Genomic DNA, 14,348 nt, shown 5'->3' with positions numbered 1-14,348 from the left:
ATGTTGATAGCAATCGTTGGACTGAGAAGTAATTCCTATGATGGACTCACCAGACATGCAGTTACACCAGGTGTTTGCAAATTGCTGCTGTCACTAATCTGGTGTAGCTGAGTGTGAAACAGGGGGAGGCATGGTTTGTGAGGAGAAAGCTTGGTTTGGGGACTGCTGTGGAAATGGACAGTGCTTTGTGAAAGCAAATGTTTAGGCAAATGCCAGTGGCTGTAAGGGGCAGTCAACAGGGGAGAGGTTGGACCAACTGTTACAACTGTTACAAAATAGTTACAAAACTATGTGTGGCAGTAAAGTGACAACTGTATGTCAGTGTAATGGTGGTGGCAGCATCCTGCTGTTTGGATGATTTTTTTTACAACGGCTACTGGGAGTTGATAGTAAGATGGATGGAGGTAAATGCAAAGCAGTCCTGGACAAAATGTGTCTTAGTATGTGATAGGCTTGAGATGGATTAATTGTCCAGAAGAATAAAAACGTTGACCTGTTAAATGAAAAGAGCTACATTGTATGAAGCATGCTGCCCTCTCATGGAGATTAGTGTAAACAACGGCAGAGATGTATCAGAGGAACTCAAGGTAAAGTGCAAAGATGAATACCTTTATTGTTCAGACTGGTTTTTGTGGTAAACCTCTGTCATGATGACATGCAGTGAGGATGAACTGCGAATGAATTCTTCTTTGTGAGTGATTCAAATCATCTCTCTGCTTTCGTGCCTGTATCTTATTCTAATGATATCAGTTGAAATCAGTCTGACAATGCAAATGACCCAGAACAGTGGGCAAACCTTATATGAGAAGAATTTTCCAGGAGAAAGCTCACACTGCAGGAGTTGAAAACACAGCCTGCACATCTGATTCAACCATGTTTTTGTTGAAGCTACTTGTAACTTTTATGAGTGTATTTCACTCCAGCTCTGAAAATACTGATTTCAGAGCTGAAATGAAGCATGCGTACCTTCATGGGGATGTTATTATTGGAGGTCTTTTTCCTATTCACCAACAAACCAACAGAACAACAGATCCTGGTCCAATATCCTGTAAAATGTAAGTACGTACCTGGCAAAGAATCCAATTGCATAGCTAGAAATTGTACTGTTTATTTTATGCCTCGTTTTGTAGGTTTGATATCCAAACATTCCTACGTGCCCAAGTGATGATCTACTCTATCCAAGAAATAAACCAACAAATGCCAAGACTGCTGCCCAACCTCACCCTTGGATATGACATTTATGATACTTGTGGAGATGTCAGCCTTGCCATCAGAGCAACTCTGCAGCTGCTGAAGGACCAGTCAGACCCACAGAGGTGTCTCATACCTGCATCCATCAATTCCTCCTTACCTGAACCTGAGACGAAGGTGGTTATTGGAGAGGAATCGTCTGAGGTATCCTTAGCAGTTGCAAGAGTACTTGCTCTACCATCAGTCACACAGGTTTGACTCTCACTATGTTTTATATGTTATGCAACATCTCTTTAAATGTAAATATATCAATTTGATACATACCAGATTATGACACTGAAATTTAATAGAATAAGATTTTGAAAATTCTTGAAATAACTGTTTCCACTTTTAATGTTTCATGTATCTTGTACAGTAAGACTGAAAAACGAACAAATCTGTCTGAAAGAAAAATATAATTTTAAAAAACTTGCAAATTTTTTTTGCAAAGGTTGCAAAGGTATGCACACCTGTAAGCCAAAATATGATTCCATTTTGACTCCAGGTTTTCTTTTGTTTGAGTCTATCAGCATCCCATATTTGGACCTAGGAATATTATAAAATGCTTTGCAAAAGTTCTCAAAAATAGTTCACATTTTGAAAAAAACTTTTTTATTTTAACCCCACAAATTTTCTGCAAGATTTACCTCTGAACTTTGACTTGGTCATTCCAAGACTATAAGTTTGTTCTTGTGAATTCGTTTTTTTTAATTTTTTTATTTGAATGTCTGCTTGTACTCATTGTGGTACTGAAAAAACAATATCGGTCAGCTTTCTAGTACTCATCTAAAGATTTGGGGGTAAAACTGACTTTTACATGAAGCTGTTCATGATTTCATTCTCTTTATAAAAACAGCTACATGAAATAAAGTCCCCATCGTGTTTCACAGTTTGGAAGATATTTTTTCAGCCTGCCCATTGCCTTCCTGTGTAACTCTGTTCAGTCTGAGTGTTCTCCTCTTGACTCAGATTGTCTCTGGTAGATTTTTTATTGGGCCAATCAGCGAACAGAAGGAGAAGTTGTGAAGGATGCCGTAAATTTTCAGTGTTGTTTTAGAATTGTAGTCTGTGTGTAGTTTTATCAGTTCCAGACTACATTGCTACATTGACCAATCCGTGTTGGTCACGCTTCCAGATATTGTACGAAACAAATAGTGTAGAACAAGTAGCTGTTTTTTTACCAGCCTCATAGTCTTTTGTTGGTGTGCTTTGTTGTTTTCATGCCAAACTTACCTTTGAGGCTTCAGGTAGCCGAGGGCAGGTTTTTTACCCATGAGGACTCAAACAGTGAATCAACAAAAAAAAAATTTAAGGGTGCGCACACTTACACAACCAGGTTATTATTGCTTTTTTATTCTTTCCATTTTTCCTCAGACAGATTTCCTTGCTTTTTGGTTGAACTGTACAGGATACCTGTCATATTAAAGGGGAAGAAAACGTCAGTCATTTATAGGAAAATGTATGAAATTTTATATGGATGTGTAGACTTTTTATATCTTCTTTCATTGCATTGCTGCTCTCCACAGATTAGCTATGCATCAACCAGTGAGCAGCTCAGTTTAAAATATAAGTTCCCCACCTTCCTACGGACTGTTTCCAGTGACAAACATCAGATGCAAGCCATTTACGAGCTGGTGAAGAATTTTTCATGGCAATCAGTGGCCATTGTGGGAAGCACTGATGAATATGGGAAGTATGGAACTGATAGTCTCCTGAAGCTCTTCACTGGCAATAATATTTGTGTTGACTTTGTGGACATTCTCCCTGATACCTTTGTCAAAAACTGTTCAACAGCAAGAGATCTGCTGAAAAAAATAGAAATTTCTACCGCTGAGGCCATCATCATGTTCACCATAGACAACAATGTTCGTATCATCCTTGAAGCAGTTGTTGAAAAAAATCTCAACAGAACCTGGATAGCAAGTGACACCTGGTCCACTTCTTCTAAAATCTCTGAGATGACAGGAATCGAAAGCATTGGTCCAGTTTTTGGTTTCAATTTTAGACAGAAGGAGGTGCCGGGCTTTCAAGATTACGTCACCTCAATGTTTAATGGAACTACAAACAGCATTTTGAGTTATTATCAAGTTTTCACAAACAGCTCCAAAGATGACGTGAAGTGTAACTGCGCGAATAAGACTTCTGACATAAACTGCTTGTACTGCTACATTGATCATGATGAATCCTACAACATCTACCTGGCTGTTCAGGTCATTGCTGAGGGCCTCAGAATCTTACTAAAATGTAACAATCAAAGCTGTGAACGGACCAAGTTTACTGCTATTGAGGTATAGTAAAGCTTCTGTTTTGAGTCATTCGTTACAAATTACTTTTTATATGTTTGGTTGTGATTATTAGTCGAACAAAGTCTAAAACGTACCTTTTGCTTTTCAGCAAATATCAGTCTTTTTGTTATTTATATCGCCTGTACAGGTAGTTTTGCACATTTGTCCTCAAGACAGTCAAATTATGCAATGTTCTGACATGGAGTATATAAATATCCCAGTATGTATAATCTCTGGCGCCAAGTCCTAACATATTGAATTAATTTTATTCCCATAACTAAACCGTATTATGGTAAATTAATAATGATATTGGACCCGTCTATGTGGTCTGTTTTTGTCTGTAAACATATTTAAACTACAATTCCATGACAAGTAATATCGGCCTAAAAATTGTCTCCACAGCTTTTTCATGTAATCAGGAAGATCAACATCACTGTGAATGACACAAATATCTACTTCGATGAAAACGGAGATCCCAGTCTGGGATACGACATATTGTTTTGGAACACATCTGCGTCCAAAGAAGGTGTTGAGAAAATAAAAATTGGAGAATACTGGCCAAATAAAAACATTTCATTTAACAAAGATCTGTCACAATGGAGAACCACTGAAAATGTAAGATAAAGATATATTAGTCAGTAAAATACAGAGCTCGTGATCATGTGCTAATCCTATTGTCTCTTTTACAGGTCTCTGTTTTTAACTGCTTCAAAACATGTAAACCAGGAGAAAGATTGGAATTACATTATGGAAAATGCTGCTATAGATGTGCTAACTGTTCACCTCAAGAGTCTTCTTATGGAAATGGTCAGTGTTATCTTTACTATCTACGTTTTGTTTTTGCCTAAAACACAATTTTCTCCTCTCTTACTTTACTTGCCATCAGTTTGAGCCCGTTAGCTCAGAAGCACTTGGTTTCTATTAGGACAATGATCCAAAGCGTACAATCGTTCCCCCTCTTTTTCCCAGTCTCACATGAAAATGCAGCCAATGTCTTTTTTTTGTTTGTTTTTCATATTCTTTCTCTTTGTCTCCTTCTGCAGATAGTTTTTGCAGTCTATGTGAAGAGAACGAGTTCTCACCAGCAAACCGCAGGTATACTTGTGAGAATAAAACTGAAGAGTTTCTTGAGTGGTCAGACCCCTTCTCCATCATTCTGGTCACGACATCTGCTATTGCAATAATTGCTACTGCAGTCATTGCTATCGTCATTGGCTTCAACTGTGGGACTCCCATTGTTAAGGCAATTGGAGGTTCCCTGTGTTATGTGGAGATGGCCTCCTTGCTCCTCGGCTTTTGCACTACCTTCACCTTTATAGGAAAACCCACACCAAATTCCTGTGTAGGCATTCCTCTGTTCGGTATAAGTTTCTCCCTCTGTATCTCCTGCATTCTGGCCAACTTAATTCAGATCCTGCTAGGTTTTAGCTTTGACCCGAGGGTTTGCTCTAAGATTAAGAAGCTTAATCATCCAGTAGCTGTGGTTGTCATCATCTCTGGTGTGCAGTTGGGTGTATCCTTAGCTTGGCTAATCGTTCTCCCACGTCTTCCTTCAAAGGACCAGAAAGAGTCCACAATATTGTACCAATGTAACATGTGCGAAAAGTCCAAAAAGTTTTTTGCTGCCACAATAGTCTACAACTCTTTCTGGGGCGTTGTGTGTTTTATCTTTGCATTCAAAGGTAGAAAGCTACCAGACATTTACAAAAATGCCTCATTGATCACAGTGAGCATGGTGCTGTTTTTAATCATATGGATTGTTTTCCTCCCAATTTATCTCACTTTGGAAGGAAAGTACAAACCGGCTATAAGCAGTGCAGCCATTTTGATCTCATGCTTCAGCATCCTTGGCTGTCACTTGGCCCCCAAGTGTTACATTATGTTGTTCAGGAAAGAGATTAATAATCAAAATGCTATCAGTGAATATATTAGGAAACATTATGAGAGGAAGGACTTATCCGTGATTTCATGATCATACTTGCTTGTCTTTGTTAAAGATGAGCTGCAAAATAATACAATAGAATCCAGACATGAACTGTATGCAAAGACAAAGTCAAACTTTTCTTCTCATTGTTTGACATTAAATCAGACTAAAAGTTAGGTAAGCTAACTAGAAAACTTTACTAAATATCTAAAGTGAAAGATGGAAGGAGGGTAAACTGAGTACTCTATCGATATGGACTAAAAGGCCATTCAGAGAGTAAAAATCTATCACATCATATTGTAATGCATCATGTTGTTGGGTGTTCTATTGCAGGCAGAATTGGTGCATTTCACAAAATAGATGGAATCAAAAGGAATGAAAGTTATGTGGAAATAGTGAACGAACATCTTAAAGCAGCAGCTAGAAAGTTTAAGATTGTAACACAAATGGATCATTCAAATGGATCTTCCCACTAAATTAGTTACAAAATGGCATAAAGACCCATATGTATGTAATATGTATGTAAACTTCTTGATTTCAAGAAAGTACAAAAACAATTCTTGCTCATTGTAAATAGTTAGCAAAAGGTTATTCAGTAATCCTGACTGACCTAAAATGACAAAAGTTTGGTGAGAGAGTGAGAAATTAAGGTGATGTCTTTTGGGACAGGAAATGGATCTTCATGATTGTTATTGTACTGTTAAAAAAATCCATTGACACTAGCTTCCCTCTCTTATTGAAATTGAAATTTGGCAGTTGCCTTTGGTAAAATTTCAGGTGCCACAAGACGGGAATTGAGTTTGAAAAATAGCAACGAATTAGCAAAAAAAAAAAGAAAGAAAAGCAGATATGATGCAATGCTGGTTGCAGGGCTAACTCCGGGAAGCAGAGTGGAGAGAGAGCAAATCCCACCGCAATCAGGAGGCATCTGTTATTACACCTTTCAGTTTACTCTTCTAAACACACTTTATTTTTAGCTATACAAGGATTTACATGAAATATGTAAAGGGAAAGCCACATATTTAAAAAAAAATCTTTTTTCAAAACTGCTGTTATAAATATTATAACTGCCATGATGTTTTCAGTCAATGATACAAAGAGCTATTGCAGCCCAAGGCCAGTGAAATTAATTCTTAATCAGAGCAAATGGTGGCAAAACTAAAACACTGCTTTTCATTAGCATTATTATTATTCTTTGTATATTTTAATATTAATTTCTCTTGTACAGGGTTTCGTGATTTTATGTCTGTGAAAAGCATTTTATAAATAAGCTTTTCCTACTTACTAAAAACTTAACTAACTAATCCAAACTGAAGGAGATGGAGAATTCCTTGCATGGCCAAGAAGCAAAAAATACATTTGCACCTTTAAAGTTGTATATATTTTGTTGAGCAAACAAACTCTATAAAACTGGGTTTGTGATTTCATGGCACGCTAACAACATGGGAAAAAATAAAATGCAAAACCCGTGTGCAGAGTAAATGTATTTGTGGAAGCGTGCTTCCTCTTTCTGTAGAATACCGTGTGCAGAAAGCTTGTATTTGGCTATCAAATCGAGCTCACATTATCACTCGAAAAACAAAGCCATAACAATCTCCTCTTGTGCGAAGTATTCCAGTCTGTCATGCCTGAAAGGATTTAGGTCAAAACATGTTTATTTATGCTGGTGCTGGGAATTTCGGGGATCTGTTTGTATTTAAAGGTATTGCAAATGAATTCTGCTGAAAATGACAGATAAATGCTATATTTACCCAGAATAATATGAAGTTGGACTAATTTCACACTTTCATCTGTATTGTTATTCCTTATGCTATCAAATATTTTTGCTATTGGGAATAAGGGCATTGATATACCTGTTTTTTCTGTAACATGTCAATAAGGAGGCTTCTTATTTTGTTCAAAAGGATGAATTAAAGCTTTTACATGATGCTGGTTTTGAGTAGGCTGGGTTTTTTTTTTTTTTCCTTATTCCTTCATCTGCAACAAGATCATTATCTAGTGACTCTCCAAAATACACCATTTACTGCATGTCCAATTTTCTCAAAGATTAAAGCACCAGCAGGAGGATGCTAAAGTTAAAAATTACTTTGAAAGTAATATAGACAGCAAAAGAATGTTCCTTCCCAAACAATTTATTGATAAATTGTTTTAATCTTAAATATAGAAAAATATTTGAAAAGAATTTTAAATGTGTAAATTATTAGATAACATTTACATTGTTATATTTACATTGCCCCTATTAATACTTAAACTACACCTAATTATATAAAACAGTGTCTTTAATTCCCTTCACACATAAACTCACACATTATATTAAGATAATCTCAAGACTGACAAAATAAAACGTCACAAATTGTGAACTCCACCTTATGGTCATTGCACATTGCACCACTGCTAGAAGGGTTTTAAAAAACGGAAATAATTAACTTATCAGTGGTAGTATTGTGCAAATATTGAGGTGTAAATGTAATTTTCTTTGCAATTATTGTTTTATCCTAGAAAAAAAAAGTCCCTACAGTTCATTGGTCGTATTATTGCCTCGTACCTTTTATCATTTGTCTCCATTTAGTCTTAAAAAAATTCAAAATGTGAGCACTAGATGGCACCAGAGTTGGTGATTCTGTAAAAATAAACGTTGACATGTGCACTCTTAAAAAGAAAAGTCAAGATTTGGTTCTGCACCTAATATTTATTAAAAAAATACAAAACTTCAAAAAGTTTCCATAGGAAAGCGATATGAATGTGCTATCCCATCTCTTTCATATCCAGTTTACATGCATGGGCAAACTTTGAGTCTTGTTAATATCATGAACATACATATTAATATTATCGAAGAGTTACCACAACATAAAGATAAAAAATAGAGGAGAGGGTGTTGCTTGCTGTTTGAGTCCCTGTGTTTAAGTGTTAATCTTCAAGATTTTATTCTACTTTGAGAATCCATTTTTGAATACTACTAACACAAAATTTGTATAAACACTTTCTGAAAAACTTGAGTTGTTAGACCTAAGTTACTGTTACAAACATTGAAATAAAAACACAAGATGCTTAAGATCTTGAAGACCAACACTTGCAAAGTTCTGTTCAGAAGTAGAGCTCATGGAAAAGATAATTATAGCAGCCATCTGAGGATCTTTATCCCACCTCAGACCATTGCTTTGTGGACATCAGATGTGAATAGTTGCTAGCGGTGAAATACTCTGACCTAATAACATGGTGCAGGTCAGTAAGCATAAATAAGGTCTGGAATTTTGTTTATGTTCCCAAAAACCAACAACCACCTCCATCTCCAAATACTTACTTTCATAGCTGAGTCCTTCTGACATGTGATGTCAGTTCTTCAATTTAAATCTTTGTTTTTTACTTTTTTCCCAGTTCTAAAAATAGGCACATAATTAAGTACCTCATACAAATACTAGAGGTCAGCAGCAAATTATATTAATACAGAGCTGCTTGTTACACTTTATCCGATACCCACAGAGATAGTCCAAGGTGTGATTCAGCCTCAGTCAAAGGTTGACTCCCAGCTTCTGTACAGAACACTGAAATATGTGCAACAACATCCCCACTTCTCTCCTGTCAAGTAACTGGCCTCAAAATTTAGCTTGAGAACTATCTGCTTAGTTTAATAAAAAATAATAATAATAATAAAACAATAAAATTTAAAAAAGGATAAATCTAAAGAAAACAGATTCTTTCTGTAGCTGGTCTTAAACCACATGGGCATGGCAAGGCTTAGTGGACATGTCCAAGCTGCTCTCTCGGCCACAGCATGCTGGAAGGTCGAACAAGGAGGACTCCTCTACCGGAGCTGGAAGGCCCTGGGAGCAGACTTGCTGCACATATTGCCTAAAGGTGAAATGGGCACAAGTTATAATTTTAAAAAAGGAACTTTAAAAACTGTAGAATTTCCTCATGAGTTAATTTCTAAGACAAAAACTCACCAGGCAGGACGGGACATGACATAGTAAATGTCTGGTCTTTGGAAGCCATTAAAGGTGGAGGAAGCAGCTACAGTGTAGGCACCCATGTTCTCAAAAACAAGCCAGTCCCCCACCTGGAGGTCAGGCAGGGTACACAGTTCCACAATCCGATCTAGACCATCACATGTAGGGCCCCATATGCTGCAGGGGTACACCGCCTCATCTGGTTTTGGTTTCTATAAGAAACAATCGGAAGAAAGTTTATAAAGATCTGGTCAGCATTTTTTTTTTACCCACCGCAGTGATAAACTTTGAATCTGACTGACCTTATGCAATGTCGGCAAACAGTGAGCGTGGTCATAGAGGATGCAGTTGAAGGAGCCATACACCCCATCATTGACATAGTACATCAGAGTTCTGTCACTGGTCCCTTCATCTTCCTCTGCAGGAAAAAGGTAAGCAATTGGTTTCATTGTCATAATTAACTGAGATAAATAATATCTCAGTTGTCTGTTCAACCAAAGCCCTTACCATCTGAAGATGATTCGTCATCCATGATGACCTTCTTAGCAATGATATTCACCACTAATGTGTAAGCAGATGCCACGTAGAAGCGTCCCGGCTCAGCGATGACCCTGACCCCGGAGTCGACAGGAAAGTACTTGTCGAGGGCCGTGTTGATTACTACTGTAATCTATAAATGGAAATGAGTCCACACGTAAGTCAAGTAAAATTTTACTTAAAACACAGAAGACTGGTTAAACAAAAACATTTCAATCTACCTCTTCAAACTTCAGTTCAGTGTCATCTGAACCAGGAAAACCTCCTCCAATGTCCAGGAGATCCATGTTGAAGCCAAGCTCTTCCTGCATGTCCAGACATTAAGTTTAGGCTTCTTTGCAGAGCAGAAAACATTCATTACAGCTGAATACGCTCTTTACGAGCAACTCACCCCCATATCAAAGACACAGCGAGCATCTGCAATGGCTTTGGTGTAGGTCTCTGCATCAGTGCAGCCGCTGCCAACATGAAAACTGACACCGATCACATCCAGCCCCAGTTCCTTTGCCCGCTCCAGGAGACCGCGACAAGCTTTGAGGGGAGCACCAAACTTCACACTGAGGCGACACACAGCCTTCGAGTCATCTGTGGCGATGCGCAACACCAACCTGAACGGAGAACAGGAACGGCTTTAACAAAGGCCAAAAATCAAAGACAATTGTTGAGTTTAAAAAGCAAAACTCTTACTTGGCATTGTCGTGACAACGGGCCACTTTCATGAGCTCCACTTCACTATCAAAGGTCATCATTTGGACTCCGTGTGCAGATGCGTACTTTATTTGTGAGACCTGCTTGCAGGGGTTGGCGTAGATTATTCTGCTTGGATCCACTCCCAGGGACTGAACAAGCTGGATCTCCGTCTGTGGGAGGACAATACCAACAGTCAGCAAAAAACGCAGGAGGCACCAATGCACTTTCAGCAAATAAATAAATTGTGCTAACAGCATTGATGGAAAGCTCCCAAAGCCTACCTTGCTTGCACAGTCGAAGCCAGTTCCCAACGATGCCAGCGTCATAACTACAGCCTGGCTGTCGTTGCACTTGACGGCGTAGAAAGGAGTGATGCGAGGCAGAGCTCTTGCCCAACGAAGATGTTTTCGTAAAACATCTCCTAAGTCACAGACATAGAATGCATCCCTATCATCCTGAAATAGAAAAACAAAAAGGATGTTATAGATTACCTTTAACACATATGAATAGTGAATTAGACCAGCTTCTAACAGGCAAAAACAATTCTAAAAGAGAATCACTTGGACAAAGCTATCCGGTTTAATCAAAGGTGTAGATTTTCAGAGTATATCCTGCTGACAAAGCAAATCAGACCATCTGTCCATTACATAAACCCCACCGGATACTTACTGTCAAGGATGACTCATTGATTTTCTGCTCAACAATGTCCCGAGCAGAGAAGCCCTCTTCAAGAAAGGAAAATTCAAATTTGTTGGGTGTGGTGGTGTTCATCTTGATCAGTACTTTCAATTTGTCACACGTAAACTGAAAAAAAAAAAAAAAAAAAGAATACTTAGAAGACAGCATCTTTTCCTCTTATTGATTACTCAACTTTATTAGACTCTGGGGATATGACATGTATAATCACTGTGAAAAATGTAAGAAATTCCAAAAGCACTTGGGTAAAACATGACACTTACTTGGATATGAAAGAGTTGGAATATGGAGCTGCTGTTATTCAGGTGCAGAGAAGCCAAGGCGGTTCACCAGTGAAGTTAAACCCCTTAAGATACAACTCAAGGCCTGGGCCTGTTGAGCAGCTGGAGTGTGCCTTCCTAGAGTGAAGATTCTGAAAGGAGGAACTTTTATTTAGTATTCTAGAGAATCTGAAGTACAAACAATACATGTGTACTCATACAGCAGCGTGAATGAATAACTTCATGCTTTGTTACTCAGTCTTAAACTGGCGCCCTGATCGATACATTCACGTGGCTTTCTGATTGTATAACTTATGATTAACTTGACGCTAGGGTTGAAAAAAAAAAAATCGTTGAAAGACGAGATACTTGTAAGTCACACCCAGTCTAACGCTTTAGCCAATCAGAGATGAAGAACCTTCTTCCATTTCGAACGATGGAGTAAAAACTAACCAATCAGCAATGAATGACGTTCATATGCCGGTTCCGTTGGAGCGCCTAACGCCATGAGGCAATGTTGGGTTTTCAATTTATTACGAAACTCATTCATCAAAAGATTTAAAAAAAACAAACGTGAATCATTAAAGTTAATCACAAAATAGAAAAGACAAAAACATCCCGTTTGTCATAACACCAAAACCAGCTACAGAGAATAAGTCTTTCATGGCTTCGCCGTAAGGGTAACAAAGAAAACGGCTTGCTAGCTTAACAGACTGTCACACCGGCCACGTCGTAGCTTTTAAGAGCAACGTAACACTAAACTTAACCGACCAATTAATTACAGAGACTCACCAAATGGCAAAGTCTTACCTTAAAAAGCATTTACAAAGAGTTTGTCCATTAGACCAGAAAGCTGGGGTTTAAAATAAAGCAGGTCCCTTCTTGTGAAGCGCACTGCTTAAGGTGTAGTCTGACTGAGCAGCGCAGAGTGAGCGCTGGAGTATTTATAGAGCGGCCGTTTCCGGGGCAACGCAGCCAGCTGAAACCGGCCTCCCATCCACGTAGGAACCGGTTTAGGCTTGTCAACTCATCCACATGGTGGATAGAGGAACCTCCGCGGAAGGGACCACACACCAGGTTTATGGAGGTGCAGCAGACCCCTCAAACCAAATTTATTTCTTCGAGGAGACTAATTTTGTGTCTACACTGTGATTAAGACATAACAGAAAAAAACTCCGAAGTTAGCCACTGGTAAAATAAAAAACACAATTCTCTATACGCACTTTGTTGCTACTACTACTGTAATAACGCATTTCATTCACATCTTTTAGTTTATTACCATTCAAGAAATGTCTCTGATAACTGCTCTGGTATGCTTAGACAAACTGGTTTGTCATTTTCAAGATAGCTTTTTCTTTATGAAGAAGTTGACAAATTGTAGTAAGAGTGCCAATGGTTTTACTCAGACTTCCTTTTGTATTACTTAAAAAAGGTTTAACATCAACTACTTATATGGAACTTATAACGAACTGAATGCTTGAAAAGCATTCTGTTCGATACATTCATTTTGAAAGAAAATTAAGGTTGTTTCTTTCTACTGAAAGAAACTATTGTTATATTTCTGTAATAAATACTAGTTATTTTTGGCTTGGTTAGGATTTATAATCTTCCATGTGTCAAAGTGTCAAATAGCCCCAATAAGAACCATAATAACTTGATATATGGTACATTCATCTTAAAAGAATACAATGAAACGATATGTAGGGTTGGGTCATTTTGTATCTCTGCTATTAATGAAATAGGCTATCAAAAATCTACAAAAACATAGTGGTTTGTGTACAAGTGATTTGTTTCTCTAACAAAGTGGAAATAAAAAAGGGACAAACTGGAAGGAATGGTGGTGGATGATCATAAAGAAAACTTCTTGCAAAGTAGCAAGAAATTATGAAGAAATAAGGTGTGTCTCTGGTCCTTTGCACAAACTGACAATGTGCAAACCTGTCAGTTTGTGCAACGGCTGTCAGCAGATCGTGTAAGACAACTAATAAATATCGGTAAATAATTTAAATCACCAAGTGCTTAAATAGGAAAACATTATGGCAACATGGATTAGGTATGTTCACACTGTTGGGTTCTTGGATATTATTTTTTATAGGCAATCGATGTTTAAATAAGTCCTCAGTAAGACTTATTTAAACATATAAAGTTAGGTTTAACTTTTAACAAGTTAAACCTAACTTTTTAAAAAACAAAAATTACAGGAGGTCAATAGAATATAACCTGTCAGTGTGAATGACAGCTCTTTTTACAAACCTGCAATATGTTTGTGTTGCCAACAGAGAAGCTCAATCATACTTGGCTCAATCATTGCAACCAAATCATTGGTTGCAATGATTTGTCAGTTCTGAGTGACAGAAAAGTCTCAATGATGTCACCTGGCTCGACTGAGGTCTGTTTGGTCTCAATGTGAGCTTGTGGTCTGCATGATGAGATTAGAGAAGGTTTAAAGGACAACTGACATGGCAGAGTCACACTGAATCACAACAATCCTACGAAGTCACGTGTGTCTATAGTTTACTACTGTGTTACATCAACCAATTATTTGGATCCCTAAAATACAAGCTGATTTAGTTTTCCATAGCAATTTTTATACAGTTGCAGCTATTTTTTCTTGATGCTTCTCCTCATTTTACTCTGCAGACTCCAAAAAAATCAAACTACATTTTGCATTTAAAAACATTTTTTAAGTCGTCAGTAATTATATATGTATATATAGAGAGAGATATAATAACTGTTTCATATGTTTATATATGTATGTTTATTGTTTTTCTTTTTTTTT

At 37.6% G+C, this 14,348-nt stretch overlaps 2 protein-coding genes across 3 annotated transcripts; one reads left to right on the top strand and one right to left on the bottom strand.

Annotated features, from left to right (window-relative positions):
• The first annotated feature begins 714 nt into the window (after positions 1–714).
• On the top strand, positions 715–7,371 carry LOC116709093 (G-protein coupled receptor family C group 6 member A-like). 2 transcript variants are annotated; one of them, XM_032547397.1, is made up of 6 exons: positions 717–1,055; positions 1,131–1,443; positions 2,757–3,518; positions 3,918–4,130; positions 4,205–4,322; positions 4,559–7,371. In XM_032547397.1, the coding sequence occupies exons 1-6, from the start codon at positions 802–804 to the stop codon at positions 5,485–5,487; spliced, it is 2,589 nt and encodes an 862-aa protein (XP_032403288.1). In that variant the 5' UTR covers positions 717–801; the 3' UTR covers positions 5,488–7,371. The 2 variants fall into 2 exon arrangements, with proteins under 2 accessions (XP_032403289.1, XP_032403288.1); XM_032547398.1 differs by lacking the exon at positions 4,559–7,371 and having other exon boundaries at positions 715–1,055; positions 3,918–4,041; positions 4,205–4,318.
• Positions 7,372–8,108: 737 nt separating this feature from the next.
• odc1 (ornithine decarboxylase 1) lies at positions 8,109–12,509 on the bottom strand. Its single transcript, XM_032547396.1, has 11 exons — positions 12,380–12,509; positions 11,573–11,721; positions 11,283–11,417; positions 10,895–11,068; positions 10,611–10,783; positions 10,315–10,531; positions 10,145–10,228; positions 9,894–10,056; positions 9,689–9,804; positions 9,384–9,598; positions 8,109–9,288 (listed from the first exon to the last, which is right to left on the bottom strand). Exons 3-11 carry the CDS (start codon positions 11,382–11,384, stop codon positions 9,150–9,152), a joined length of 1,383 nt encoding a protein of 460 aa, XP_032403287.1. The 5' UTR covers positions 11,385–11,417; positions 11,573–11,721; positions 12,380–12,509; the 3' UTR covers positions 8,109–9,149.
• Between the last annotated feature and the right edge of the window lie 1,839 nt (positions 12,510–14,348).

This window comes from Xiphophorus hellerii, chromosome 19 (genome assembly GCF_003331165.1).
Source record: "Xiphophorus hellerii strain 12219 chromosome 19, Xiphophorus_hellerii-4.1, whole genome shotgun sequence".
In the NCBI taxonomy this organism is placed as follows: domain Eukaryota; kingdom Metazoa; phylum Chordata; class Actinopteri; order Cyprinodontiformes; family Poeciliidae; genus Xiphophorus; species Xiphophorus hellerii.
Note: the sequence above shows the minus strand (reverse complement) of the source record. Positions and strands in the feature narration are given on the sequence as shown.